The 27,500-nt window shown below is 36.2% G+C and overlaps 1 protein-coding gene across 1 annotated transcript in view; it reads right to left on the bottom strand.

Annotated features, from left to right (window-relative positions):
* POLA1 (DNA polymerase alpha 1, catalytic subunit) overlaps positions 1-27,500 on the bottom strand; it is a 307,100-nt gene that overhangs the window by 150,226 nt on the left and 129,374 nt on the right. The window contains exons 31-34 of the mRNA XM_023514374.1: positions 23,993-24,124; positions 18,402-18,576; positions 4,193-4,371; positions 2,364-2,495 (exon numbers count right to left, since the gene is read on the bottom strand). Coding sequence (XP_023370142.1) covers positions 2,364-2,495; positions 4,193-4,371; positions 18,402-18,576; positions 23,993-24,124 — 618 coding nt within the window. The remainder of the gene's footprint in view (positions 1-2,363; positions 2,496-4,192; positions 4,372-18,401; positions 18,577-23,992; positions 24,125-27,500) is intronic.

The following is a 27,500-nucleotide window of genomic DNA, read 5'->3' as shown; positions in this document are numbered from 1 at the left end:
ATCTTCCCCAAACCATACTAACCCCACCCCTGAAAAATATGTCTTCCATGAAACCAGTCCCTGGTGCCAAAAAGGTTGAGGATCACTGAAGTACCATGTTCTATTCATCTTCCTAATGTTCCTTCCCTAAAGAGATGCCTCCCCTTCTGCAGGTTGACTTCCCTGAAGTAAAAAAGATGAGATTGTTGTCCTCAGTCCACAAACAAGTTTTATATCCAGTGGGCAGTATTTTTTAAGTTGCAAATTAGGAGAAAACGATTTTGGTAATTAGCTTCAGAAAACAGTCACTTAACCTCAGTATGTACTATCGATATCCTTGCCTCTAGTTCGGTGTGTTAGTCTCCAGTTGCATTACCATCACTATGATATATCACACTGAACTGTCATCAGTATCATTTGAGGAACAACAAAAGAAACTCAATGCCTTGTCCCTCTAGGATGAAACAGGATGGTCTACCAACATAGTAGAACCTAGAGGTGTATGAACATTTTATACAAAAGCTCTGATCTTTCTTGGAAATATGTGAAACATTTTTCAACATGGGGCCATGAAAAGAACAAATACTGGATTTCTTTCTCTCCTATCCAATCATATATGATTAAGATCCAAAAAGCAGAGAAGTTCCTAATCTGGACAACAGTCATATTAATATTCAACCTCAGGAGTGACATTTGCCTATTTAGATTAGAAATCCCTTAGAAAAGTCAAATTGAGTGGGCAGTTAACTATAGAAAATCTATTATTTGCTGTTAGTGAGATGGCTGGTGGACAAGACAAGTAAAGCAAATGCTCTAAATGCCCTGTGTTAAATATTTTATTTAGCTTGAAAAACACTTATAAAACCACCCCCACTACCACCACCATAACATACATATACAATTAGGTTAGAAATCAATCTTTCAGTTAGGGCATATTTCTAACTATACAGAAGATCATTTTTCTATGTATTCTGAACTTAATCAAAACAGACTGTTCCTTCTTATAGAAGAAAATTGATGAGTTTCTTCTAGTATTAACATTTCCATGGTGAAGATTTTGATAGACTAAACACAGAAAGAAAACTCAGAATTTTTCCCAAGAGTCAAGAACCAAACTCTGCTCAATGAGGCCTATAAATGAAGAGCTGAATAGTTTTGATTTGGGCTTTTCATGCTAAATAAAGGCCGAACATTTCATGTGCTGAATGCTTCATCTACTGCAGAATGTGACCCCACCGATAACCTTTATTCTCATCCAACTATTCATTAAGTGCAGCACAGGATTATTCACTAAAATGTTTCAAATTTTCCCAAAGTAGAGTCATAATAATTATTTAAAAAAATCTTTACACAAACTTTCCTTTTTGACAAATATAAATTCTATGCCAGAATCATACTATTGGAACTCTTCTGTTTTGTTCTTCATCCTAATAGTCTAACAATTACTTCTCATATAATGAGTTTTATTTTAAAGAAGAAAATGCCATATTATATCTATATGTATATACATAAAAACTAGTATTTAAGGAGAAAGTATAGAATGATACTGAGACTGTTCATACGCCTTACTTAATAGAATCTTTGCCTTTAAGAAATGTCTTGCCAATATAGTTTCTTTAAAGAAGTCTCACTGAACTTTCAAGTAACAAAATTTGTTCAGATGGCAAATGAGATATGAAACACTAAGAAAAATCAAATGGGAAATGTGGGTTTTTAAAACTTCTTTATTTTAATTTTTAAAGAGAAAAAAAACCTCATTCATATGTTAAAAAACAAAAACTTTGAATAAAAGCTTTCTTTCTAATGAAGACAAATTACTCACTCTTCTGGCATTTTTACTATATACTTATAAAAATTAGACATTCTCTTTAAAATGCCAGTCAAACTGCATTTAAATTTAAAAGACGTTTATTTTGATTCCTTCAGAAAACTAGGCTATGGAGTAGTTTAGATTGATACATAAACATAAAGTATTAGCTAGTGGGCAGTTTATTAAAATCACCACACTCTAATTTTATGGCTCTCCTTGCTGAAGGTAGACAATATTGATTTTTCCCCTCCTCTGTAGAAAGACCTGAGTTACTATTTAATTTAGTCATATTTAGGTAACAATAAACTAAAATATTTCCTCATTTTTTTCTTGAAAGCAAAATTTTCATTATTTAAAGTTTTGCTCAATAGAATGCCAGATATCAAATCAATTCATTTGTCATGCTAATATGTCAAAATTACATACTTTTATCGTATTTGTATTAATGGCATTTCACCAGAAATTTTCTCCAAAGTTTTTCCAAAATTCTATAGTTTCATAAAAATAAATCAAACACGTACCAAACCTTGGTAAGTTGTGTACCAAAAAACCACACCTCATTATGGATACTTACATCATAGTACTTTTTAATGAAACGTCTAATGTCCATGATCAATTTGTTGCTCAGTTGTACTATAAAGGTCAGAGGTGAAGCCTTACATTCAATGTTACTGCAGCGATACAAGCTGGGTTCCATCTCAGTCCCCTACAGAAGTCAGGACAGACAAGTACACAAAAGGTTATTGCAACGTTATAAAAGGGTTTTTGTGCTTAAAAACTTACATGATGTCCTGGTGCTGAATATTTTTAATTCATTTTATTGGTGTGTTTTTTAACCCCATTTTCTCAACTACTTTCTTCCCCCAAACTCTTAGTCACGCATACCTTCCACTCTTTTGCCATCATCATGATGGAGTACAAAGTTGTAGAGAATACCTTGGAATTACTGTTTTATATTCAACACATGACAGACTCTATGGATAAAATAATTTTCCCTCTGTAAATACCACTGAAGTCATGTTACTAGAAATAAACATCCTTCTTAGAGATATTGATCAAAATTTTAAATTTGCATTTATTCCTTCCAAACGTGACGATAAAGAGATTTCATGACATTAGTTTGCTTTCATCAATTTAAGAATAAAGCCTAAAAATCAAAAGCATTGCACCACAAAAGCAGTATCACTTATTGTCAGCTTAGCAAATCTAAAATTTCTGCAAATTTTCCTCAAAAAATAAATGTATAGAGGGAAAGAGGCAAAAGAAGTAGAAATTTGAAAGAATTAACTATTAGTAGCTAGAGAAAACATTTTGTTATGTTTTCTTTTAAACAAAGACAAAGCAAATATAATATATAGGAAAACTGTTGGGGTTTCTGGAGCATTTGTTTTCGTTCTTTATACTTAAACATCTTAGTTTCCTGCTCCAATCTGGTACATAACCCTACCCGCCACGCTAAGCAATTCCAGGTGGAAGAGATTTTAGAGCTTGACATCGGCTCTTCCACAGTTAGCCCATCTGCAAGTCGTCAAGCCTCCATGCAATTAACTATCTTATTTACAGCTGTAATGAAGCAAAACTCAAGGATTTAGCAAGTATTGCTGATCTGTGTCTGCCTCTTCCTTGCACTTGCTTCCAAAGACTGCTTTGTTTTGATTCAAAAAAATGCAAAACATCTGCTGTTTGTCCAAATTAACTTAAAATAATTACTTTTAATTTAGATAAAGGATGTCTCTTCCTTCAGTTTCAAGGTTTTATACAGTTCTGCTGCCTCCTCATTTGCCAATGGCTAGTATATGTATAACACTGCAGTGGAATCAAGTAAATTGGCCAAGTTTCAAATTCTGAGCCAAGGTCAGTGATACTTTTTTTGGCAGTACTTTTTGAGAGGAATGTCTCTCTGTGACTTTTTAAATGTCTGATATGCAAAGACAGCAGAAAAGATAATAAGAGTACCTTTGTCAAAAAGGAGGTAAGTGGGATGTGTAAAGATAAACAAAAACTTTCCCAAAAACACTTAGTTCCCATTAACTTGATTTAAGATAAAGGAAAATATTGCTGCACGTCTTAATAAATATGGGTTGGCAGTAAAATACAGGTTACTAATTAAGGAAATACAATAAAAATACTTTAAGATAATTTAGAATTTTTAAGAGATTCCATTTAAAAACCAAGATCACACACTGTAGGAGGCCAAAAACAATATTCAAGCACATTTAATTAAGAGTTTTCAAGCAGAAATAAACTGTGAAGGCAGAATTTATATGATGCTAAAATACTTTAAATACACGAAAACAATGTGTGAACACTTTTCTTCCCTTTTTTATATTCTCTATAATGCGGGAGGAAGACCTTTATACTAGTTCACTCACAAAATGAAAGAAACTGAAAGAAACAACTAACCAAACCATCAAAGACATTATCATAAATATTCTCGGTTCCACATGTAGGGCATGGACATTTGAATCTTTCACAGTCCCTGTATTTCTCTTCATCAGTGAGCTGTGCTGGACCACCAAGTAGAGCATCATTCTCTTCATCTTTATGATAATCATGAACTTTAAATTGGGTGGGGTCAAGTCCTATTAATGAAAAGAAAAAATAAATTTAGAAAAGTATCCAAGAAATACCCCAAAGAAGAAAAAAATTGAAACACACACAAAAATGATTTTAACTTCATGCACAGACATACACAACTATTTGAACTCAAGATCACAGGTGCAAATGACTTTGCTTTTATAAGAGATTAATTCATAAATAAAACAAGTAATGGCAACAATGTGACAAATACGTCATTGGACATCTGGGCTTGGAAACAACTTACTTCTATAGGATGTTTTTATTATTTTCTTAAAGTTACAGTGAAAAACCTAAAATAAATGTATCTTGTTATTAGGAAATGCTCCTAAAATCAAAGCATCACTATTAAAACTGAGAATAAAATTCCATTAACAAAAACAGGCTCACTGCCATAACAATTCCTTTAAGTGAAGATACAACTGCTAACCCTGATTTCAATGCAGTGGTCGATTTCATCTTGGCTCAGGAGTTAACAGCATGTAGGGCACAATCTAATTCAGTGGTTAAAATTTAGCAGGAGTATTTGAGACAAAAAGGCAACATGACTTTTTCGGTGTTCAAAATTCAGAAATTTACAATATGTGCAAAAACAATGGATCTACAGATTCTATAGGCGAAAATGTCCCTGACAATCCTGAAACCGAATGTACTTTCCATATTTTAATTGAAACAACATAGGAAATCAATTGATGCATATTTTATTTTCACAAACTATTTAAAGAGAACATTTTTAGGCCAACCAATTTAATTTATCCTTTGTCAAAACCTATCTGTCAAACTTTACTATTTGAATTTATACTTAAAGATAATTATACTACACCTTACAATATTTTCTTGAAAGCACTCCTTAACAATCCCTAAAAGTCTAAACTTTTGGAAATCTAAGGAAAAGGATTATAGTTTAGTACAATGGTAAATAATATAAAACAGTCATTCACCAAAGAGTTCACACGTACCAAAAATATCTAAAAGTTGTTTTAAATCTATCATCAGCCACACAGGTACACAGTCTAATAGATGCATTCAGAATTCAGGGACAAAATCCTAAATCTTATTTGGTCAGGTGTCAGGTGACATCTAGTAATTATAGAATACTTGGGGCAGACTCTTGCACAGTGGAAAGGTACCAAACAAAGAATGAAAGACAAAGTCTCAGTTTTCTCACCTGCAAAATGGAGGGAGTATCACTGATCATAAAAGAAGTATAAGTTGGATAATGTAGGACAAACTGAATTCAGTGGTGCCTATTGTGTGGTCAGCATTCAATAAATGTCATTTGAATGAAAAAATGAAAACAGTGAATGAACATCATTTAATGCAAACTATATATTTACTCAAGATTATACATTTAGAAAAATATAGAAAAATATGACAGACGCTCATGTTGCATGTGAATTTTAATGGCTACTCTTTGTAGGAATTAAAGTATTTCCTAAAGTTACAGTATATAATAAAAACAAAGAAGATACAGAACAATTTGAAAAACTGTTCTTCATTACTGACATAAATTAATGTAATGCAGATCATTTGGCTCCATGACTCACTATACATTTTTCTTTTTCAAGTTACTCAACCCCTAAGAAAACCAGAAATTAGTATAGTCTGTGGGAATATATACCCGCACTTTTAAAGATAAGGGCAGGATGAGGAAATGAGTAAGAAAGACTACGCTTGTAAATGAGGCCTCTTCTTCTCTGTAGTGAAGGGTAACTGTTGCTAATTCATTAAACTCTAGTTGTGAATCCAACTTTATTCACATAATGTCTTGCTTTATTTGCAATTATGAAAAAGCTGCTTCACCTTTTCTCTGGCTGTATGATTATTAATTTCTTAGGCCAATACTAATCAAAAAGTAAGAAAAAAAATAACAAGCAAGATTTTTCTAAAGCTTCTTTCACACTCCAAAATTCAAAGCAACAAAACAACGCCACTTTGCACATACACAAAATTGGCCGGGCTATAAAAAGGAACCACGAGGGGCTGCTCTCTACCCTTCCCCACTAGCTATGGCTCACTTGGAAAACTCGAGTGCATAAAACTGCACACACTGGCCCAGGGCAGCCTGCCTGCTAAGTAAGCCAAAAGTGAATATAGGCTGTCCTTACTACTCATGGAGAAATGCCCAACTCATTGAAACTTGTGAAAAAATACCAGGCCTTAGGAAATATCTACTCTAAATGTCCATTTCCATAAATGACTCTCATCTTCCCATGGCAGTAACAAAGCCAACTGGCCTAGTTAAATTACTTCAGATTTATTCACAAGTTGAATTTCTTTCAGGGGAAAGGGCTTAAATTTCAGTACTTTCTTAGTCATAGTTCAACATCAAATTTTCGAAATACAAAGGGAAAAGACACTGTAATGACCTTAAAATATTAGGTATATAATGATCCTTGTACAAGTTACTCAAATAAAAAATATCATTTAAAAAGTGATTTTCTTGGGTGGGCAATTATAGTAAGTTCAACAAGCAAGTCACAGAGAGCTAAAATTATTTTAAGAAAAAAAACATATAATGCCATGTTTACAAGATAAGAACCACTGTTACTAGAATCTTTCTTTGAAAAGGTGAAAATCCAGGCTTAAACACACCCCAAATTTATTAAACACACTTTTAATTTTTCCAAATCCTCACAAAATTGGTAATAGCAGCTATTTCAAAGTTTCAGTAGACTTGTAAGTTTTAATGCTGATACCATAACTCAGTAAGGCTGAGGTCAATCAGGAAACAAGTATCTGGTGCTGCCACCTAGAGGTAGAGAATTTGAATTTTAAAATGTGCAAAACAGAGCTGCTACATATAACCCCATTGGTTAATTATTGTCACTCCAAAATTCAACACTTCTGTCAGAAGTGACACTAAAGAAAAATCTTTATCATCACACTTTCCCTACATGCTTATACATCATACAATATTAAACTAGTGAGTAACCATACTAGTCTTTGAGTAAGGGATGCAGGAGCAAATTCCAAATTCTTTACCTCTTCTAGAGAGAGCTTTCTCTGAACAACTGGCTTAAAGAAACAAACTTTATGCTCCATTTCAGAAAAGCAGCTTCCATTTCTATGAGGCTAGCTTTTGACAGGTGACTTGAATTATTTGTTTAGACACAGAATAAAGGAAGGAGCAGCTTGATTGGAAATAAAAAAAAAAAAACAGTCATCCAGAAGAGCAGTTGCGGCTTCCTCTACAATAAGCAGAGATGATGTATGTTTTAATTCAAACCCTGTGACTTGTAGTGATCAAGTCACTTGTGGGGGGGGGAGGGTGCAGAAGAGGCAGTGGAATGAAATTTAAATACTGTCATTTATAATTAGAAAATTTCTAGGATCTCACATTATTTTGGCAACAGGATCAAAACTCTCATGTTTCGAGAAGTATTTATAGAAAGTAACATCATAGGCATTGGGGTGGATGAGTTTAGCAGTACTGTTTTTACTTATAATCACCACGGTCTTATTATACACACTCCCAATGTGACATTTTGTACATACTTTTTTTTCTACCATTGTACTTTTTAACTATTGTAAATTATACCTGTTTTTAGAACAGTCACCTGCCTTCATTCCCAACGAGTATTTAAACTGTTCATAACTCAAGGCACGCAGTTATTTAAGAGTCTAATGGATTTGATCAAATATTTTCCTTCCTCCAAAAAAAAAAAAAGTCTCTATTAGTGCAACCGCAAATAACTACAGTAAAGCCAATTAGATACGTTCATGCAAGCAGGGAAGAGGGAAAATCCACATAAATGCAACTCTAAAAGAGTAAAGGGATTAACTGGCATTCCTAAGCAGTTGTTTGTAATATGAATCATTTATTAGTGGAATCCCATTGTGTGACATTTTTTGTAAAAATTTCTTTTAGGAAGCAAATCATTTACCTTTTGCATGAATCCTGGCTTTTATATATCTAAACTTCTTAAAAGGCAGCATACAAACTGGAAATTTAGTATGATTAAAGAAAAAATATTTACTAAATTAGAAAGGGTGAATGCTTTATCTACAAGAATGTTCACCACAGCTTTACTCATGATAGCCACAAAATGGAAACAATCCAGATGTATATCAACAAAAGAATTGTCAAATTGGTATAATCTACCATGGAATACTACTTAGCAATAAAAAAAGAATGAATACTGATACATGCAACTAGATGAATCTCAAAAATATTATGCTTAGGGAAAGAAGTTGAGCACAGAAAGTATATGTTATAGGAAACCATATAAATGAAATTCTAGCTTAGTCAAAACTAACCTATGGTAAGAGAAATCAGATGAACACTTCCTTTTGTGAAGCAGGTATTGACTGGGAAGGAATATTCTATGCCTGTGCCTTGATAAACTGATTTTATGATACTCAAGATTTTAGCATTTTAAATTATATAAATTATAATTTTAAAAAAGCATGCCAAGGGTGGTGCCTATGGCTCAGTGAGTAGGGTGCCAGCCCTATATACCAAGGGTGGCGGGTTCGAACCCAGCCCCGGCCAAACTGCAACAAAAAAATAGCTGGGTGTTGAGAGGCTGAGCCAAGAGAATTGCCTAAGCCCAAGAGCTGGAGGTTGCTGTGACCTGTGACACTACAGCACTCTACTGAAGGTAACAGAGTGAGACTCTTGTCTCTTAAAAAAAAAAAAAGGCATGCCAAATAGGAGAAGATGTTTGTTCAGGTTGAGGATCCCTAACCAGAAAATAAAAAATGCTCCAAAATTCAAAAACTTGTGCCAACATGCTGCCAAGTAGAAAATTCCACACTTGACCTTGTGCAGTTAGTCAAAACTTTGTTTCATGCACAAAATTATTAAAAATATTGTATAAAATTACCTTCACACTATGTGTATAAAGTATACATAAAACATAATTGAGTTTTAGGTTTAGACTTGGGTCCCATTCCCAAGATATCGAATTAACTATATCTAAATATTACGAAACCTGAAAAATTCTGAAACTCTACTGATCCCAAGCATTTTGGATAAGGGACACTCAATCTGTAATATGTATTTCCAAAAGACTCATTTAGAATATGTAAGAAATGCTTACAAGTCAATAAGAAAAAGACAAGTCAAGAGAAAAGTAGAAAAACATTTGGACAGATACCTCACAAATCGAGATATTTAAAGGGCCAGGAAGCATATGAAAAGGGTTCAACTGTATAATCATCAAAGAAAAGCAAATAAAAATCACAACATTATGCTACCACAAAAAAGAAGATAGACAACATAAAGTGTAGGTAAGAATGTGGAGCACTTACATACTACTAATAGTGGGTGTAGATGAGTTGAACCACTTTGGAAAATTGGCAGTGTCTACTAAAGTTGAGCATACACATCCCCTATAGCATAGCAATTCTATTCCAAAGTATATACCCAACAGAAATATATGCTTATATTCAACAGACCACATGTAGAAGAACTCTCAAAGTGGCATTATTCATAATAGCCAAAATGTGGAAACAACAACAGGTGTACCTACAGTACACAGTATAGCATATTCATACAAGGAAATACCATACAGAAATGAAGTACTACTACACAGCTGAATCTCATGTTCCTAACATTGAGTGAAAGTTGCCAGACGTAAAGAATAAAGACACGATTCATGTGATATAAAAAAAATTATATTAGAAGAAACCATGAGAGTAACTTTCTGGTAGTGGGATGTGGAGGATCATTTCTAGAAGACATGAGGGGGCTTCTGGGGATGTAGTAATATACTGATTCTTCAACTCAGTGCTGACTACACTGGTTTGTGCTTACCTGTGACAATTCATCAAGCTTTTCAGATAGATTTTGTGCACTTTTCTGTACACATGTCATACCACACACACAAAAAAAATTTACTTAAGGACCAGGTGAAGTGGCTCTTGCTTATAATCCTAGTACTCTGTGAAGTCGAGGTGGGTAGATCCCTTGAGCTCAGGAGTTCAAAATACCAGCCTAAACATGAGCAAGACCCTGTCTCTACTAAAAACAGAAAAAAAAAAAAAACCCCAAAACCTAGCCGGGCATTGTGGCAGACACCTGTAGTCCCCGCTACTCGAGAGGCTGAGGCAAGTGGATCACTTGAGCCCAAGAGTCTGAGGTTGCTGTGAGCTATGAGACCATGACATTCTACACAGGGTAACAGAGTAAGCTGTCTCAAAAAAAAAAAAAAAAAATTCTTAAAAAGATGAGAAAAGTGAATACTATTTCTTAAGGCAGATTTATGAGTTTCTTTCAGAATGTACTGAATCCCAACTGGACATTATGTATCTCCTGGCAGATGTACACACCATCACCTAGGAAGTAGTATTAGCAAAATATAAAATAAAATAAATTGAACCTTAATATGATCAAAGTCTTTAGATCTAACTAACAACTTATGGGAAATGTGGGGGGACAGAGAAACATGTTGAAGGATACCGCTAGGATGTAATCAGCAAGCTCTAGAATGAGGGAAATTCTATAGGCAAAAAGTCCCAGCTTCTTTTTTTTTCTGTCGCCCTGGGTAGAGTGCCGTGGCATTACAGCTCACAGAAACCTCCAACTCCTGGGCTCAAGCGAGTCTCCTGCCTCCGCCTCCCAAGTAGCTGGGACCACAGGCGCCCGCCACAACGCCCGGCCATTTTTTGGTTGCAGCCGTCATTGTTGTTTGGCGGGTCCGGGCTGGGGATTCGAACCCGCCACCTTAGGTGTACATGGCTGGCGCCTTAGCCGGTTGAGCTATAGGCGCTGAGCCAGTCCCAGCTTCTTTAACAAACAAGTGCAAGGATCAAAAATGAAAAGAGTGTACCCTGACTGAATTCCAATTCCGACAAGGAGCTTTTTTAAAAACAATATATTCATAGTACAATTTGGGCAATAAGAACACTTACCAGATACTTGATGAAATGAAAGAATTGTGGGGGGGGGGGTTTGATGTTGATATGATAATATTGCAATTATGTTGAAAGAAAAATTCTTTGTCTTTTAGAAACGCAAAATGAAATGAGAGAAAAAAATGATACAATGTCTAGGATTCATTTAAAAATAATGGAGGGAGGTGTGAAAGAGGCGTAAGGTTGGCTATAATTGCTGAATGCTAATGGTGGGTGTTCAGTACATAAAGGTTTATCTTACAATTCCACTACTGTATACATTTAAATTTTTTCATAATAAAAAGTTTTTAAAAATTCATAGATCCAATATAAAGATAAATTGATTGTACAAGTACCAAAGAATTAAAACTGTCTTTAATATCTACAATAAGCCCATCCATAATATAAATGGAAAATTTGAGTATTTTAAAAGAAATAATAGCCGAATTTTTGGGTTAAATGAACATCTAAGATTTTTATTATCTTTCAGAAGATAACGCCCAAAATCCTAACAGAAAAAATATCCTCATGGGCAGCATTCTCATGACCTCACTCAACTGTTTTTTAATAGCCTTTACTGACAGCCATGAACATGAATTTTAACTTATTGGGATATATACCTCTGTGCAGGAAAAAACTTGAGTCTTCTTTCCTATTTTTAAACCTGAGAAAAGATGGTAACATTGTGCTAAAAAAAAAAAAAAAAAAAAAGGAAAGTAACACAAATGAAATAACAGACCAAAGATTCCTTCTTTTACAATAATCCCAGATATGGGGGGCAAAAGGCAAGGTTCGAGGTCCCTAACTGCTCATTTTTTAAAAAGTGAATTAGTAATTGCTTAACCATCATTTTTCTTCCAATCTTATAAAAAACTGTCTTATTTTGAATAGTAAAATAACAGTATTATCATTTTTTTAGACAGAATCTGTCATCCAGGCTGGAGTATAGTGGTATCTATATAATAGCTCACTGCAACCTCAAATTCCTAGGCTCAAGCATCTTCCTGCCTCAAGTGTCCCAAGTAGCTGGGACTACAGGCATGTGCCACCATGCCTGGCTAATATTTCTGTAGAGACGGGGTCTCACTCTTGGAGTCTGTAGGCTGGTCTTGAACTCCTGGCCTCAAATGATCCTCTTGCCTCAGCCTTGTAGTTGCTGGGACTAGAGGCACAAATTACCACACCCAGCATACACAATCTTGATAAGTATCATTTTAATGTACTTAATTAAAATATAATGACCTTATCTTTTAAAAAGTTCATCTAGTTGAAATAAAGTTGGTAAATCTTCATTTTACTTTAGAAATCCCAAGTGTTATAAAGCCAGAGTTATTACATAATTTGTATAAAAGCTCCAAAGCAAATATTCTAAATATACTCCGATTTAGTTCAAGTTCTCAGCAGTCTCACTGCTTACATTAGGTGAAAGGCATCACCATTGATCCTGTTGTGGGCCAGTGACACAGAAGCAAACCATCATGTGCTCACCTCATAGGGACGGAGAGGCAAGCTGTGTAACTGGTATCCTTAAAGCGGGTCTCTGTAAATTCCCCAAAGTGCTGCAGGCATGGCTGAGGTAGCTGAAATAGCAGGAGTAACCCAGGAGGAGATCCTGGCCCCTACCGTTCATCATAGGTGGAAGAACTGGTGAGCAGCTGGGGTAGCAGCTCCTCCCAACTCCACACTGGCCTCTTCACAGTCCATTCCCACGATGCCTCAAAATGCCTCCACTTTTATAAACTCTTCTGTGATAGTAGCAGCTAAGAATAGTTTCTGCTTCCTCTGAATTCTGAGAACCCTTTATTTCACTTTTTCAGGACATACACTGTGCTGTCCACTAGACTTCCCCACAACAGTGAAATCAACTAAACAACTAGGCCATAACTTGAGTAAAAAGATCCACAGCTGACTCAATTTCACATCCTTCAGAGTACCTGTAAGAATGCTGGGCACAGCAGATCTCCAACACAAATTTATTCAATGAAAACTAAAGGAGACTGGACTGGAAGCCTGAGCCCCTGGGTGATGCACTTGGGATGGAACTCCTTTCTGTAAGAGGCTGTTCTTACCACTGATAAGACTTCCCTTAATATCCTACCGTATATTTGGTGTGATGTTACTAAATTTTACTCTTAACTCTTTTGTAGAAAATATTTAGAGTTTGGAAATGATCGTGTATGTACATTCTTATAAGAGCTTAATCATAAAAAGGCGAATTCTTTATGGACAAAGTAATAGCTGAGGCACCTGCTGGTGGTATCATTTTGGGTTTTTTTTTTTGAGATACAGTCTCACTCTGTTCCCCTGGGTAGAGTGCTGTGGTATCATAGTCCACAGGAAACTCAAACTCTTGGCTCAAGAGATCCTCCTGCCTCAGCCTCCCAAGTGACATGGACAACAGATGCCTACCACAATACCTGGCTATTCTTAAAAACAGGGTCTCACTCTTGCTCAGGCTGGTCTCAAACTCCTGAGCTCAGGCAATCTACCCACCTTGGCCACCCAGAGTGCTAAGATTACAGGCATGAGCCTGGTGTTATCATTTTATTCCCAACTGCTTGTACTTTACTTTCTACCTTTCATCATCTTTCTTATATCTCCCTGGACCATCAAAAGTACCCCCAAGTACTGCTTGACCTACTGTTGCACTTATTTTTTAGAATATATCATTGAACCCTGTCTACTGACAAAAACCACCTTCTCTAACATGAATGGTGTGGGCCACTTTTTTAAAAGGAGAAATTTTTACTTTCCAATTTAACTCAGGAACACATGGGGTTAAGTGTGTTCCATCTTGTCTGACGCACTATTTTCAGAGGTTAAATTCTAAATTCTCACATTCTTCAAACATCAATAATTTCTTAAAACCAATGAGAAAACTGCTGATAATCAGATACCTGAAATTTTATTGCTGACCATGAAGAAAGGTACTTTATCACTACTGTACAAATCACTGCTCATAGGAGAAAAGATATATATAGTGCTAAATAATACTATGCATAAAATACAAATTTATTAGATGAAATTCAAGAATAAACTTTAGACTATTCTTATCACTGGAATGGTTTGCTAGGTACAGAAGAACGTTTAGATTTTTGAGCAGACTGTGAATATTTCATCCACAGAATATAGAGAGCTTTCATTAGAACATGAGAGAAAAAAACAGTCTAGAGAATAAAAGCTAACAGTTCCAAGTTTTAGTGGTCATGTTTCCCATAGGGCTATTGTATAAGAAGAGTAATACTATACTTTTTCCTTTTCACAGATGGAAAAGAGTAAAATTTTGCTTTATTTAAGCCCAACAGCAATAATCTTGCCATGGGTTTTGGGAAAATGATACACATTTTACTGTGGGATAATGAGGACCATTAGTTATTAGAGAGAACAAATTATTCTCTTTCAATTCAGCAGACTTATTCATTCACTCATTTAATAGACTATCCTCTCTCCTCTTCACTAAAATGGCCTTCCCATATGGAACACCCGGCCAAGCAACATGCTACCAGACAGACTTCAGGAGGGATCGTGATGGGGAGAAATAGAGAATTTCCATAGTGAAGCCACAGGATAAAACTAACATTTGATGCTTGCCTTTCATTTCAAGGAAAGTAGTATAAAAGCAATAGAGAAAGAAAATGGTAGCTGAAAATACAATTGCTCTCCACAAAAGAGTCTTAAAATTAAAAAATCATGAACTTAATAATTTTCCTAAATGAAATTATGCCATTATTCCTTATTTCTTTGAACTAACTAAAAAGACAAAGTATCAAACTTCACTAAAGTTTCAAAACTATATTTCATTAATCAAAGATAAAAACTGCATTAAAACCAAGAGAATTATTTTACGTCTGTGATTAGGCAGTTGAAAGGCTTGTATTTTATGTACACATTCATACCCTTCAACTTATTTAACAGTGTCAGTTCACTAACAGCAGTTTTTTTATATAAAGAAAACAGATTTAGAATTTTAAAAACAAATTACAGTAATTTTATGCCTACAGCTTGTACCTCTCAGAAACCATGTACCCCCTAATACTCCCCTTACTTTGCCACCACTTCCCCACCTCCCCCCTCCTCCTCTCTAAAACCACAGGCTACAGGAGAACCAATAACCGGGACCTTGAAGTCCCTGGCAAACAGCCACCCTAATTTTTCACTTCAGGTGGAAGAATAAAGGGTACAGATAAAAAAGTCAGCTCCTGAATAGAGCAAGAGGCAGATGCCTACAGAGATGTGCCTGGACAGTCTCAGTGTTTTCTACAGATCTTCACTGTGACGGGCACTTTTGAGCCCGTTCTTTATTAATGCTGAACGTACTATGTGGAAAAGAGCAGAGATAAAGGACTAAAAGATTTGTTACTAATGTAGATGGATATGTACATACTGCTGGTGCTGGCAGGAGGTAGGGAGGGAGAAGAGGATAAGTGGGGGAGACGGGGGATTACACAATGATGACAACTTCACACATCTTCGGTATAAAATTGCTGTCAAGTGGCAGAAGAGAAAAATAACAAAAAGCAGCTTCAAAATGGAGAGGAGCAGTAGCTCCTCCAAGGCCAAGGATACATGTCCTTTTATCAGCCTGAAGTGGCTACATGGCACCAAGAAGGGGCTGCCAGAATAGTGTCCACAGGCACAGCTGCACCCAGAAAACTTTCAGGTTATGGGGTAGAAGAGATGGGTATGTGGCAGGACCATACACAAGTCTGGAGGGTTCTCTCTATAGACTGAGATCAATCGTAATCAGATACAACATGAAACCTCTGAAGATGGGCCCCACTTGCCTACTGATAGCTTTGAAAATTATTTGTAAAAACTGAATTCATAAAGCAGCCTATGACCATAAGGCAGCTGAACTTAGGATAAAATATCTTTAAGCAAGAAAAAATGTTATAAACAAAAATTATACCAAATGACTTCTGAAACCAACAAAACCAGTCTGGTCCCCTCTCACTATGACTGGTTTCGACCTGTATGGGTAGGCATCAGGTCTGTCCACCTAGGCAGGCTCCATCATCCTTTACTGTCTACCTCTCTTGCTAAAATATAAGGCTCTGTACTTCCTTCTCTTAAATGTCATTCATGAGACAGAGCTTATTCCATCTACCCGCTCTTGGTGCTGGGCCATTTGAAAATTCAAAATCAAAGAAGGAAAGGTCAATATTTACCTTTAAGCCAGGTTCTTGACAACACAAATGTAAAAACTGTAAGATCTACCTTTAAAATAAAAACCTATGGTTTTACCCAGAGAGTTTCGGTGGGGACATGGGGTGCACAGCAGGCAAAGGAGTAAAGGGAACAAGAAGAAGAAGCTCCTTGTGCGTGTACATCCGTACCATTCCACTCCTGGTGGAAAACATCTCTCATAGCCTCTCAGAGCTAAGAAGAGGCAATAAAGTTTAGTACCGTGATTAAGAGCATAACCTTTGGAATCACAAAGTTGGGTTAAAATCTAATCGCAGCTGGACATTTACTACCTATGTGACAAGATTAAGTTAGCTACCCCTCTAAATCTTGGCTTCTCTCTCTGTAAAATGGAACTAATACAATATACTCTCATAAGGATGCTGTAAGAACTGAACGAGATAACACATGAAAAGTACTTATCACAGTATCCAAGAGAGTAAGCACTCAATGTATAGGAGAGAAAAAAATGAAGATAAAAAATATCTTGCATTTATAGTCCCCTCCTCCCAGCTGAGCATTTATAAACATCATCAAACACAACTCAACTTGGAGAATACATTATATGATTATTTTTGTAGCAGAATTTTTATCTTCCTAATTATGTTTTGCTTAGGCAAATGTCAAAAATGAGTTTCCACTTCCAGAGTAGACACTGATGGGGTAGCGGCAATGGAGGGGGTAGCAGGGGGGAGCGCAAAAACATACTCAACGGGGGCAGGTTGGAAAATGTGTGACTTGATAATTGATCCATGGAAAATCTAATCTCAGTCTACAAATTCATACTGAGCACTAACTATGTACATTTCCTCCTCCTGGAGGAGTATGAACGTATTTCTACTGAAGCCTAAAAGGAGGGTTGGAGGTGGCTACTAACACCACTCACTAAGCACTCCCTCTGGCCCAGGCCCTATACTGAGCATCTCACATGCCTCAACTTTCTTCTCTCTCAGAGCTCAACTATATTCTATGACCAAGGTTCAGAGGCTGTGAACAAAGGAACCAGAATTTGAACCCAGGTCCCTGTGCTGTTAAAGCCCATGGCTAAAGGCAGACATTTTAGTGAAAGGAGGGGGAGATTTTTTATGAGGCAGAAACAGAATGAGTAATGTCGTATTTAGGAGATACTTAGTGGAATAAATAAAAAATTAGGTTAGATATACAGATTAAAGCTAGAAAGTTAATTGCCAAAGTCAAGAGTCTGTGAGAGTCAGTGGTATCTACATTTGACTTATAGGCAATGAGGTGCCATCTTAGGACTTATTTGGCAGTATTCTCAAAGAATTCATCTTTGCTTATCATAGAATAGTGAGCAGATACTTTAAAAGCAATGTAACGCTTTTATATATGTCAGTTGGGAAATACATTTCTAAGCAAAAGGTGACAATAATAATCATGACATAGAAATGCTGATCAATCTAGTGATGCAATCAAAGAAATAATGAGGTCTGGGGTTTGCCTGGGATGATGAGAACATAGGAGTATGTCAATTCCTAGACGTTAACAGCAAGTCCAATTTTAGAACAATTTAAAATAAAGCAAGGGCAGGATACAGGGAATTGAATATTAAAAATTAAAATTTTATGTTAAAAAACTGTTTTCTCTTTTTATATGAAAATACAGCAAGAGACAGAGACAAGATGAAGCAGTAAGACATCATCGATCTCCTTATTAATGGAAGTTCATTAATTAAAGCTATTAAAATGTAAGTTCAGTGACTATAATGGCACCTAAAATCTTCCCCTCACCCTTTCTTTCGTCTTCCCTCTCTTGCCTCAGCACTCAGTGAGTGCCCACTGTGAAACAAGCATGTGGTGACAGAGGCAGCACACTCTATGAGGGAAGACAGACGACTAACTATATAGCTACAAAAACAAATGCCTAATTATAAACAAAGAGGGGCTAAACATAATACTGTGCCCATAAACAAGGATCCCAAGAGTCAAAGGAGGATTACAAAACACATACTGCTGTTACCATGTAAGGGTCTACATGAGTTTGGGACACTTACCTAACCAGGTTGCAATGAGGACAGAATCAATTCCATCTATTGGCTCACAGATCCGAGCCACGACTGGGTGGATCTGCTGTGCCAGGTAGTACTGGGTGTCTATGGTTAAACTGTCCTGTTTCTGCAGCTGCTCAGGTGCATAGGCCCTCTGATTTGCACTGAGGTTTGACCCATCCTAAAAGAAGAGATGGTAAAAAGACACATGTTAAAAAGAAGACACAGGTAAAGCTATAAGGAGCTGGATCACATACACTTGCTTGGTCAAACAGGGGGACAATACTTTCAATTTCATGTAGTCCTTCCAAACACCAAGAAGTCTTTTTGACCTACTGTTGAACATTTTGAGTTAAGAAGATTCTTAATTTCAATCTCATGGGCTGTCCAAGAATGTGAACCCAGAATGTATCGTTCTATTTATTTTGTCAAAACATGAAACCAACAAGATAGCACTGACTAGATTAAATAATTTCACCTGCCATATTATAAAAACACAATGAGAAGAGTTGATAACAATCTAGTCAGAAAGGCTTTTTAAGGAGTGATATTTTTAAAACCATGTATGGTCTTTTTATTATGTTAATGTGATCACTTCAGGCAAGAATTCTAGTCTCACACTATCATCTTAAAGACTCTGGGGGTAACATTTTCTATGAGAGCTATATGTAATGATATCACTGAGAAGCAAATGAACAAGGGGAAAAGATGGGGGAATGAAACCCATAGAGTTGTAGTTTACATGTAAAATATAATAAGTAGGAGTTAAATAATGTGTCCTGGGAGAATGGTAGGACTCTAAAGCCAAATATCTGACCACTAGAATGAAGGGCATGTCATTTTGTGCCATTTATCTGGCTCCTCCTCAGTGAAAGAAAGGTAGATCAGAGCGTCTCTTTTCAAGGGCTTCCTTTTACTCTATAAAAATTAAAGTTGTGAAATTCTACATAATTGGCCCACATACAGCTCTATAGGTGATGTCACCATCATCTGTGAATCAGAAAGTCATCAATTTACTGGATCAACATCCAACAACTCACTCCACTCTTTCTCTCGTCTGAAACAACAGAATTTAATATTCAGACTAGTAAATTATAACTATTCACAGTGCTCAGCTGCTTGGCAGAACTGATTATAATGTGAATCCTATTCTTTCATTCCTGCTACAATCAGTCCCTTCTCAGCTCAGCACCCAGCCCAAAGCAGAGGCAACCTTCCACACCGCTCTTTGTACCAGAGACCAGAGGCAGAGGCCTATTTCTCTGGCTAGGCTCCTGATGAAAACAAACCTGACCCATTTGTCAGGTTCTACCTGTTTTAAAATACATACAATGAAATACCTAAAAAGGAGGCAAAACTCACTTCAAAAGATCTGCTTATTATTATTTTTCAGGAGTTCACGGCACAATAAAAAGAATTAAGCAGAATTAATCTATTTAACTGTTGCTCTTTCAGAAGCTTTATTAGTTGAGAATAAGGTGATAGCCAATGACAAAAACTGTGAAGAAAAAAAGAAAACCTTAGCGAGTATGGTCATGTGCCACAGCTGTATTCAGACTGCCTTTTAACAAATTCATACTATAAACTCTGTGATCAATTTAAAACATTCTGAAAAACTGGTCTATCCTTTGGATTATAGCAATGCTGAGTTTAATAATTTTTAATGTTGAATTAAAGTCAAATTTATAAAGGAAAAATATTTTTTAAAAAGAATCTGACTTACTTTATAATATAAAATCAGAAGTTTTCATAGTAAGGTATGTTTTTTTAAAAAGCAGTTGAAAATTTTGAGTATACTTCCAGTTTAAAATGTTTTTATTTTCAATATCTACATAAAAGATTAGTTTTAACTGTGACCCAAACATATTTCTTGCGATGTTTTAAAACTTCAAGCTGAAACATGGCTAAGTTCAAAAGAAATAGACAAATAACAGGTTTTGCTATGTTGTGCTGACCTAAGATATATTTAGTCCACGACCTAAGATATATCCTTCAAAGACCTAATTCTTGAACCTGAGCAAGACCCCATGGTATATGCCAGAACACAAGGCATACACCTTTAAGAACAGATTAGGAAGAAATGTTCATCTTCTTCAAGCAGCCATGTAGTTAATTCAAAAACTTCACAAAGTACATACTTCAAAGAGACAACCAGGTATAGTTGATTCATTCACAACTATGTCATCATCATTAGTAGAAAACTAATGGGAAAAAAAGTTTAAACTGGTGACAAGTGGACTCCTTAAAACAATTATGTTAAAGGCATGTCTTATGGAAATTATGTCTAATGAAAGTCAAATAGTTAAAGATTTAAAACTTAGCCAAAAATGAAACTTGATTTAGGAATTGAGCAAACAATTCAGGTAGGTTTAACCAGAATACAAACTACAATATAAATTAGGTGCCAAAAACATTACTATCTGAACTCATTTGAATTTGTAGTTTCAATAGGCTATCAGTAAGGTAATATATTCTCAATGTACATTTTAAACCAAACAAAATCTTCTTAGGAGATAGGCTATTTTTGGAGGACATCTTTGCTTAGGACAGCAAACAGTCCTCTTAAAACATGTGTCATCATAATATTTTCAAAAGCATATTCTAAAAATACAGTTGTGTTATGAAACACAGAAAGAATAATTTGAGCGCTTAAAAGCAGAAAAGTTAGGCAGCTTTGGCCAAACAAGCTAAAAGGGGCCACATCCCACTGCTATGGGACAAAGGCAAATTCAAGTATCATAGCCTTTCTTGGTATACACTAAGGAGAATAAATTAACAAAAAGAAATATAAACTGTACTTTTTAAAAAGCTAGTAACTTAAGGTCATGTATAAGTGGATGGGAATAATGCTACAAAGATATCAAATTGGGTATACTGTACTACACTAGCATTGGCACTTGAGGGTTTATATATCATGAAGACATTAGAAAAAGAGATCTTAAGATTTAAGTATCTAATATTTAGACATCAAGGAACAGAAGATTAGCTTTTAAATACATTGATGATATTATTATTAGTAGTATTAATATTTTGAGACAGAGCCTCCAGCTGTCGCCCTAGGTAGAGTGCAGTGGCATCACAGCACATAGCAACCTCCAATTCCTGGGCTTAAGTGATTCTCTTGCCTCAGCTTCCCAAGTAGCTGGGACTACAGGTACCTGCCACACTTGGCTATTTTTTGGTTATAGTTGTCATTGTTGTTTGGCAGGCCTGGGCTGGATACGAACCTGCCAGCTCTAGTGTTATGTGGCTCGTGCCTTAGCTGCTTGAGCTATAGGCGCCAAGCCAGATTCTATTTTATAAGTTACCACATCTCCATTACAGGTTTAGCCAAAACATAATTGTGGCTCCATTTCATTATTAGATGCTATTTCATGGAACCTATATAATTTTTTAAAGTTGTATGCTGCTATCTGCTCTTGTCACTAATAATCTGAAAGCTTTTCATGTATGTGAAGATATAAGTAGAAAAAAAACTAGCCTATTTACCAAAATCTTTATTTGCATAATATGAAAATTGTTTTTTTGAGATGAGACTTGTCAGAGGCAATATGCAAAGCACATTAAGGACTTGAGTGAGTCAGACATTTATGGAAATATTTTCCTGCAGGAATTGGCTTTCTGTAACAGTTCTTAATCAAGAGTAACCCTAGGAGGGAGACAGAGTCAAGTGCTGATTCCTGTCCATGTACTTAAATCATTTGTTATGTACATCATCTACAGTATATAGCAGATATTAGCAGACTACTTTCCAATTTTTAAAAGACTCTATGATTTTAAACACATTGATTATAGTTTGACAAAGATCAATCATATTGCAATGAATTTTAAGGTTTATCTGAAAATTTTATTTTTTTATATTAAATCATAGCTGTGTAAAAATTTTTTTACTACAATAACACAATGCAATAAAGATTAGGATAAAACTCAATAATTTTGGGGGGGACAGAGTCTCACTATGTCGCCCTTGGTAGAGTGCCATGGCATCACAGCTCACAGCAACCTCAAACTCTTGGGCTCAAGGTGATTCTCGTGTCTCAACATTCCAAGTAGCTGGGACTACAGGCACCTGCCACAACTCCAAGAAAACTCAATAATTTTTTATAAATAATCTTATTCAGATAAATTAGGCCTTGTAGTAAATAGTCTATACCTCCAGAATATTGTTTTGTTTCAGATTAATATAAGGGTATACATGATTAGGTTACACTGTTTGCATTTGTTAGGTAATGTCCAAGTTGTAGTTGAGTCCTTCACCCAGGATATATCTCCATAATTGTAAAGAATTTGGACAGAGTCTTATGACCCTGACTTCTTTTTGTAGGCAAAAGGATAAGAGCTCTCCTTTATTCCAAATGAAGTTGAGTGCTTTTCTTTCTTTCTTTCTCTTTCTTTCTTTCTTTTCTTTCTTTCTTTCTTTTCTTTTCTTTTCTTTCCCTTCCTTCCCTTCCTTTCTTTCTTCCTTTTCTTTCCTTCTTTCCTTCTTCTTTCTTTCTCTCTTTCTCTCTCTCTTTCTTTCTTTCTTTTTTTTGAGACAGAGTTCTATGTTGCCCTTGGTAGAGTGTCATGGCATCACAGCTCATAGTAACCTCAAACTCTTGGGGTTAAGAGATTCTCTTGCCTCAGCAGCCCAAGTAGCTAGGACTACAGGCACCTGCCACAACGCCCGGCTATTTTTTTTGTTGCAGATGTCATTGTTGTCTGGCTGGCCCGGGCCAGGTTCAAACCCACCAGCCTGGGTGTATGTGGCCGGTGCCCTACCCACTGAGCCGTCCTGGAGTTAAGTGCTTTCAAAGAAAAAACCTGCTCTTTTGTCTTACCCTCTCTCCCCATCCCTACCTGTTAGAAGCTTGCTATTCTCAAAAGAAAATGGTTAGTAGTTTAAAACTGTGTTCCAGAAGGTCTCTAGAGGTTTCTCAGAGGTGCCTTGTGAAACAGGAAAAAGGCAAGAAGGTGGGCCCTCTCTGCTCAAAAAAGAAAAAAAAAGGAGAGAAAATAGTTGAGCTGTGTGTTTTCTTCATAAGGTATGTTTTTAGGATATTTCAAATTTCTCCATATAATCATGCATTTCAAATAATGATTTGGACATATGCTAGGAAAATGTATTAATTCTCTTATTACTCCACTGATATTCATAATGGAGACTGTTGCAAAAAAATGATAAAGGACTATTGTTGAATATATGACTAAGCTTATACACATTTTCATTAAAGTTAATTTAGGGTTAAAATAGCAGCTAATGTTATAAACTTGTCTCACTAATTGCAATGAAATATGTCAGACCTCGACCAATATTTTTTTAATTTTTTGAAACAGAGTCTCACTTTGTCACCCTTGGTAGGGTGCCATGGCCTCACAGCTCACAGCAACTTCAAACTCTTGGGCTCAAGTGATCCTCTTTCCTCAGCATTCCAAGTAGCTGAGACTACAACACCCGGCCATATTAATGTTTTTTAAATCCTATAAAACTAACCAGACTAAACCATCTCTTACAGCATCAATTATTTGAGGGTCTACTGAATAAGACACAATGGCAATCTAGATTTTACTTTGGGTTCTGAAAAGGTTTTGGAGTCTTATGAATTCTGATAGTTTACCTGACAAATGACATAGGACACAGTATCTCCAGCTTTCATCTTTCTGCCTCCTTGAGAATTGATCCAGAGAGCAACATGTACATGAGGTAGGCTTTTTTTATCAGGGTAATCTTGGGGATCCTTGGTCAATGCCTAAAAGAAAAAAGAAGGGAAAAAAGCTCTAGACCTTAAAATGAAATCCTTCTAATCAATGCACACAAATCAGTAGCATTTCAATATACTAATTGAGCGTCAAATCAAAAACTCGGTAGTTATTTATGATAGTGTCAAAGAAAATAAAATACCTAGGAAGATACTTAACCTAGGAGGGGGAAGATCTCACCAAAGAGAACTAAAAAACACTGATAAAAGAAATCATAGATGACCCAAACAAAAGAAGAAACATCCCATGCTCATGGATTGGTAGAATCAACATTGACAAAATGTCCATACTGCCCAGAGTGATTTACAGATTCAATGCAATCCCCATTCAAACATCAAAATCATATTTCAAAGATCTAGAAAACATAATGCTATGCTTCATTTGGAACTGAAAAAGAGTCAACGCAATCTTAAGCAAAAAGAACAAATCTAGAGCCAACGTATTACCTGACTTTAAATTATACTGTAAGGCTATAGTAACCAAAAAGCATGATACTGGTATAGAAGTAAAGACATAAATCAATGGAACAGAACAGAGAACCCAGAAACAAAACCCTTTACCTACAACCCACTGATCTTAGACAAAGCAGACAACATACAATGTGGAAAGGAAGATATCATCAACAAATGGTGCTGGATGTGTCTGTAGGCCGTGCGCCTATCTTCTTCAGAGAACTTTCTCTTCAAGTCCCTTGCCCACACACTGAGATGGGATCACTTGTTCTTTTCTTGCTGATATGTTTGAGTTCTCTGTGGATTCTGATTATTAAACCTTTGTCAGAGACATAACCTGCAAATACCTTTTCCCATTCTGAGAGCTGTTTGCTTACTTTACTTACTGTGTTCTTGGCTGTGCAGAAGCTTTTTAGTTTGATCAGATCCCAGTAATGGATTTTTTGGTGCTGCTTCAATTGCCTGAGGTGGGGGGGGGTCCTCCTCATAAAATATTCTCCCAGGCTGATTTCTTCAAGTGTTTTCCCTGCACTTTCTTCTAGTATTTTTATAGTTTCACGTCTTAAGTTTAAATCTTTTATCCAGTGAGAGTCTATCCTTGTTAATAGTGAAAGGTGTGGGTTTCAGTTTTCTATAGATCACCAGCCAGTTCACCCAGCACCATTTGTTAAATAGGGAATCTTTTCCCCACTGAATGTTTTTGATAGGCTTATCAAAGATCAAATGATGATAAGAAGCTGGGTTCATCTTTTGGTTCTCTACTTTGTTCCATACATCTACCTCTCTGTTTTTGTGCCAGTATCATGCTGTTTAGATCACTTTGATTTATAGTATAGTCTGAGGTCTGGTAACATGATTCCTTTTTATTTCTGAGTAATGTCTTGGCTAAAAAATGCTCATCATCCTTAATCATCAGGGAAATGCAAATCAAAACCACTTTGAGATATCATCTAACTCCAGTTAAGATTAGCCCACATCACAAAATCCCAAAACCAAAGATGTTGGTGTAGATGTGGAGAAAAGGGAACACTTCTACACTGCTGGTGGGAATGCAAACTAATACGTTCCTTTTGTAAAGATATTTGGAGATCACTTAGGGATCTAAAAATAGATCTGCCATTCAATCCTGCAATTCTTCTACTAGGTACACATCCAGAAGACCAAAAATCACTTTATAACAATGATATTTGCACCAGAATGTTTACTGCAGCCCACTTAATAATTGCTAAGTCATGGAAGAAGTCCAGGTGCCTATAGACCCATGAATTGATTAATAAATTGTGATATATGTACATCATGGAATATTATGCAGCCTTAAAAAAGATGGAGACTTTACCTCTTTCATGTTTACATAGATGGAGCTGGAACATATTCTTCTTAGCAAAGTATCTCAAGAATGGAAGAAAAACTATCCAATGTACTCAGCCCCACTATGAAACCAATTTATAAACACCCATACTTCTGTATGAATGCTATAACCCAACTACAGCCCAAGATGAAGGGGAAAAAGAGGGGGAGGGGAAGGAAGTGAATGGGTGGAAGGAGGGTAATTGGTGGGACCACACCTATGGTGCATTTTACAAGGGTATATGTTAAATCTACTAAGTAGAATATAAATGTCTTAACACAATAACTAAGAAAATGCAGTGAAGGCTATTTAACCAGTTTGATGAAAGCATTTCAAATTGTATATAAAAGCAGCACATTGTACCCCATAAATGCATTATTGCACACAGCTGTGATTTAATAAAAAAAAATGGTGCTGGAAACACTGGATAGCCATATGTAGAATAATGAAACAAGACCCAATCTCTCGCCATACACAAAAATTAATTCAAAATGAATAAAATACTTAAATTTAAGGCATGAGACCATAAAAATTCTAAAAGAAAACATAGGAAAAACTCTTCTAGACATATGACTAGGCAAAGAATTTATGACAAAGTCCCTTAAAGCAGTGGTTCTCAACCTGTGGGTCGCAACCCATAGGAACTATATTAATGGGTCTCAGCATTAAGGAAGATTGAGAACCACTGCTCTAAAGGCAAATACAGCAAAACAAAAAAATAAATAAGACTTTATTAAATTCAAACGCTTCTGCACAGCAAAGGCAACAATCAAAACAGTAAACAGACAACCTACAGAATGGGGGAAAATATTCTCAAACTATACATCCGATAAAGGCTAATATCCAGAACTGACAAAGACCTCAAACAAATAAGCAAGAAAAAACCCAGATGACCCAATTAAGAAGTGGGTGAGTGGGTGAGGCTAGACGTGGTAGCTCATACCTGTAATCCTAGCACTCTGGGAGGCTGAGGCAGGTGGATTCCCTGAGCTCAGAAGTTCAAGACCAGCCTGAGCCAGAGCAAGATCTCATCACTAAAAATAGCTGGGCATTGTGGTGTGTGTCTTTAGCCCCAGCTACTTGAGAGGCTGAGGCAAGAGAATCGCTTGAGCCCAAAAGTTTGAGGATGCCCTGAGCTCTGATGCCACAGCACTCTATTGAGAGTAACAAAGTAAGCCCCTGTCTCCAAAAGGAAAAAGAAGTAAGTGGGTGAAACCTGAAGTTTTTCAAAAGCAGATAGACAAATGGCCAACAAACTTACAAAAAAAAAAAATGCTCAACATCACTAATCATTAGGAAAATGCAAATTAAAACCAGAATGAGACACCACCTTACCCCTGTCAAAATGCTATTACTAAAAAGTCAAAAACCAATAGGTGCTGGCATGGATGCAGAGAGAAAGGAATGTTTATACACTGTTGGTGGGACGACAAATAAGCATAACCTCTATGGAAACCAGTACGGAGATTGCTCAAAGAAATAAAAGTATTGGCTTGGCGCCTGTGGCTCAAGCAGCTAAGGCTCCAGCTACATACACCTGAGCTGGTGGGTTCGAATCCAGCCGGG

Source organism: Otolemur garnettii, unplaced genomic scaffold (genome assembly GCF_000181295.1).
Source record: "Otolemur garnettii isolate 467f Iridium unplaced genomic scaffold, OtoGar3 scaffold00051, whole genome shotgun sequence".
Lineage (NCBI taxonomy): Eukaryota > Metazoa > Chordata > Mammalia > Primates > Galagidae > Otolemur > Otolemur garnettii.
This window is presented reverse-complemented; position numbering and strand designations above follow the sequence as displayed.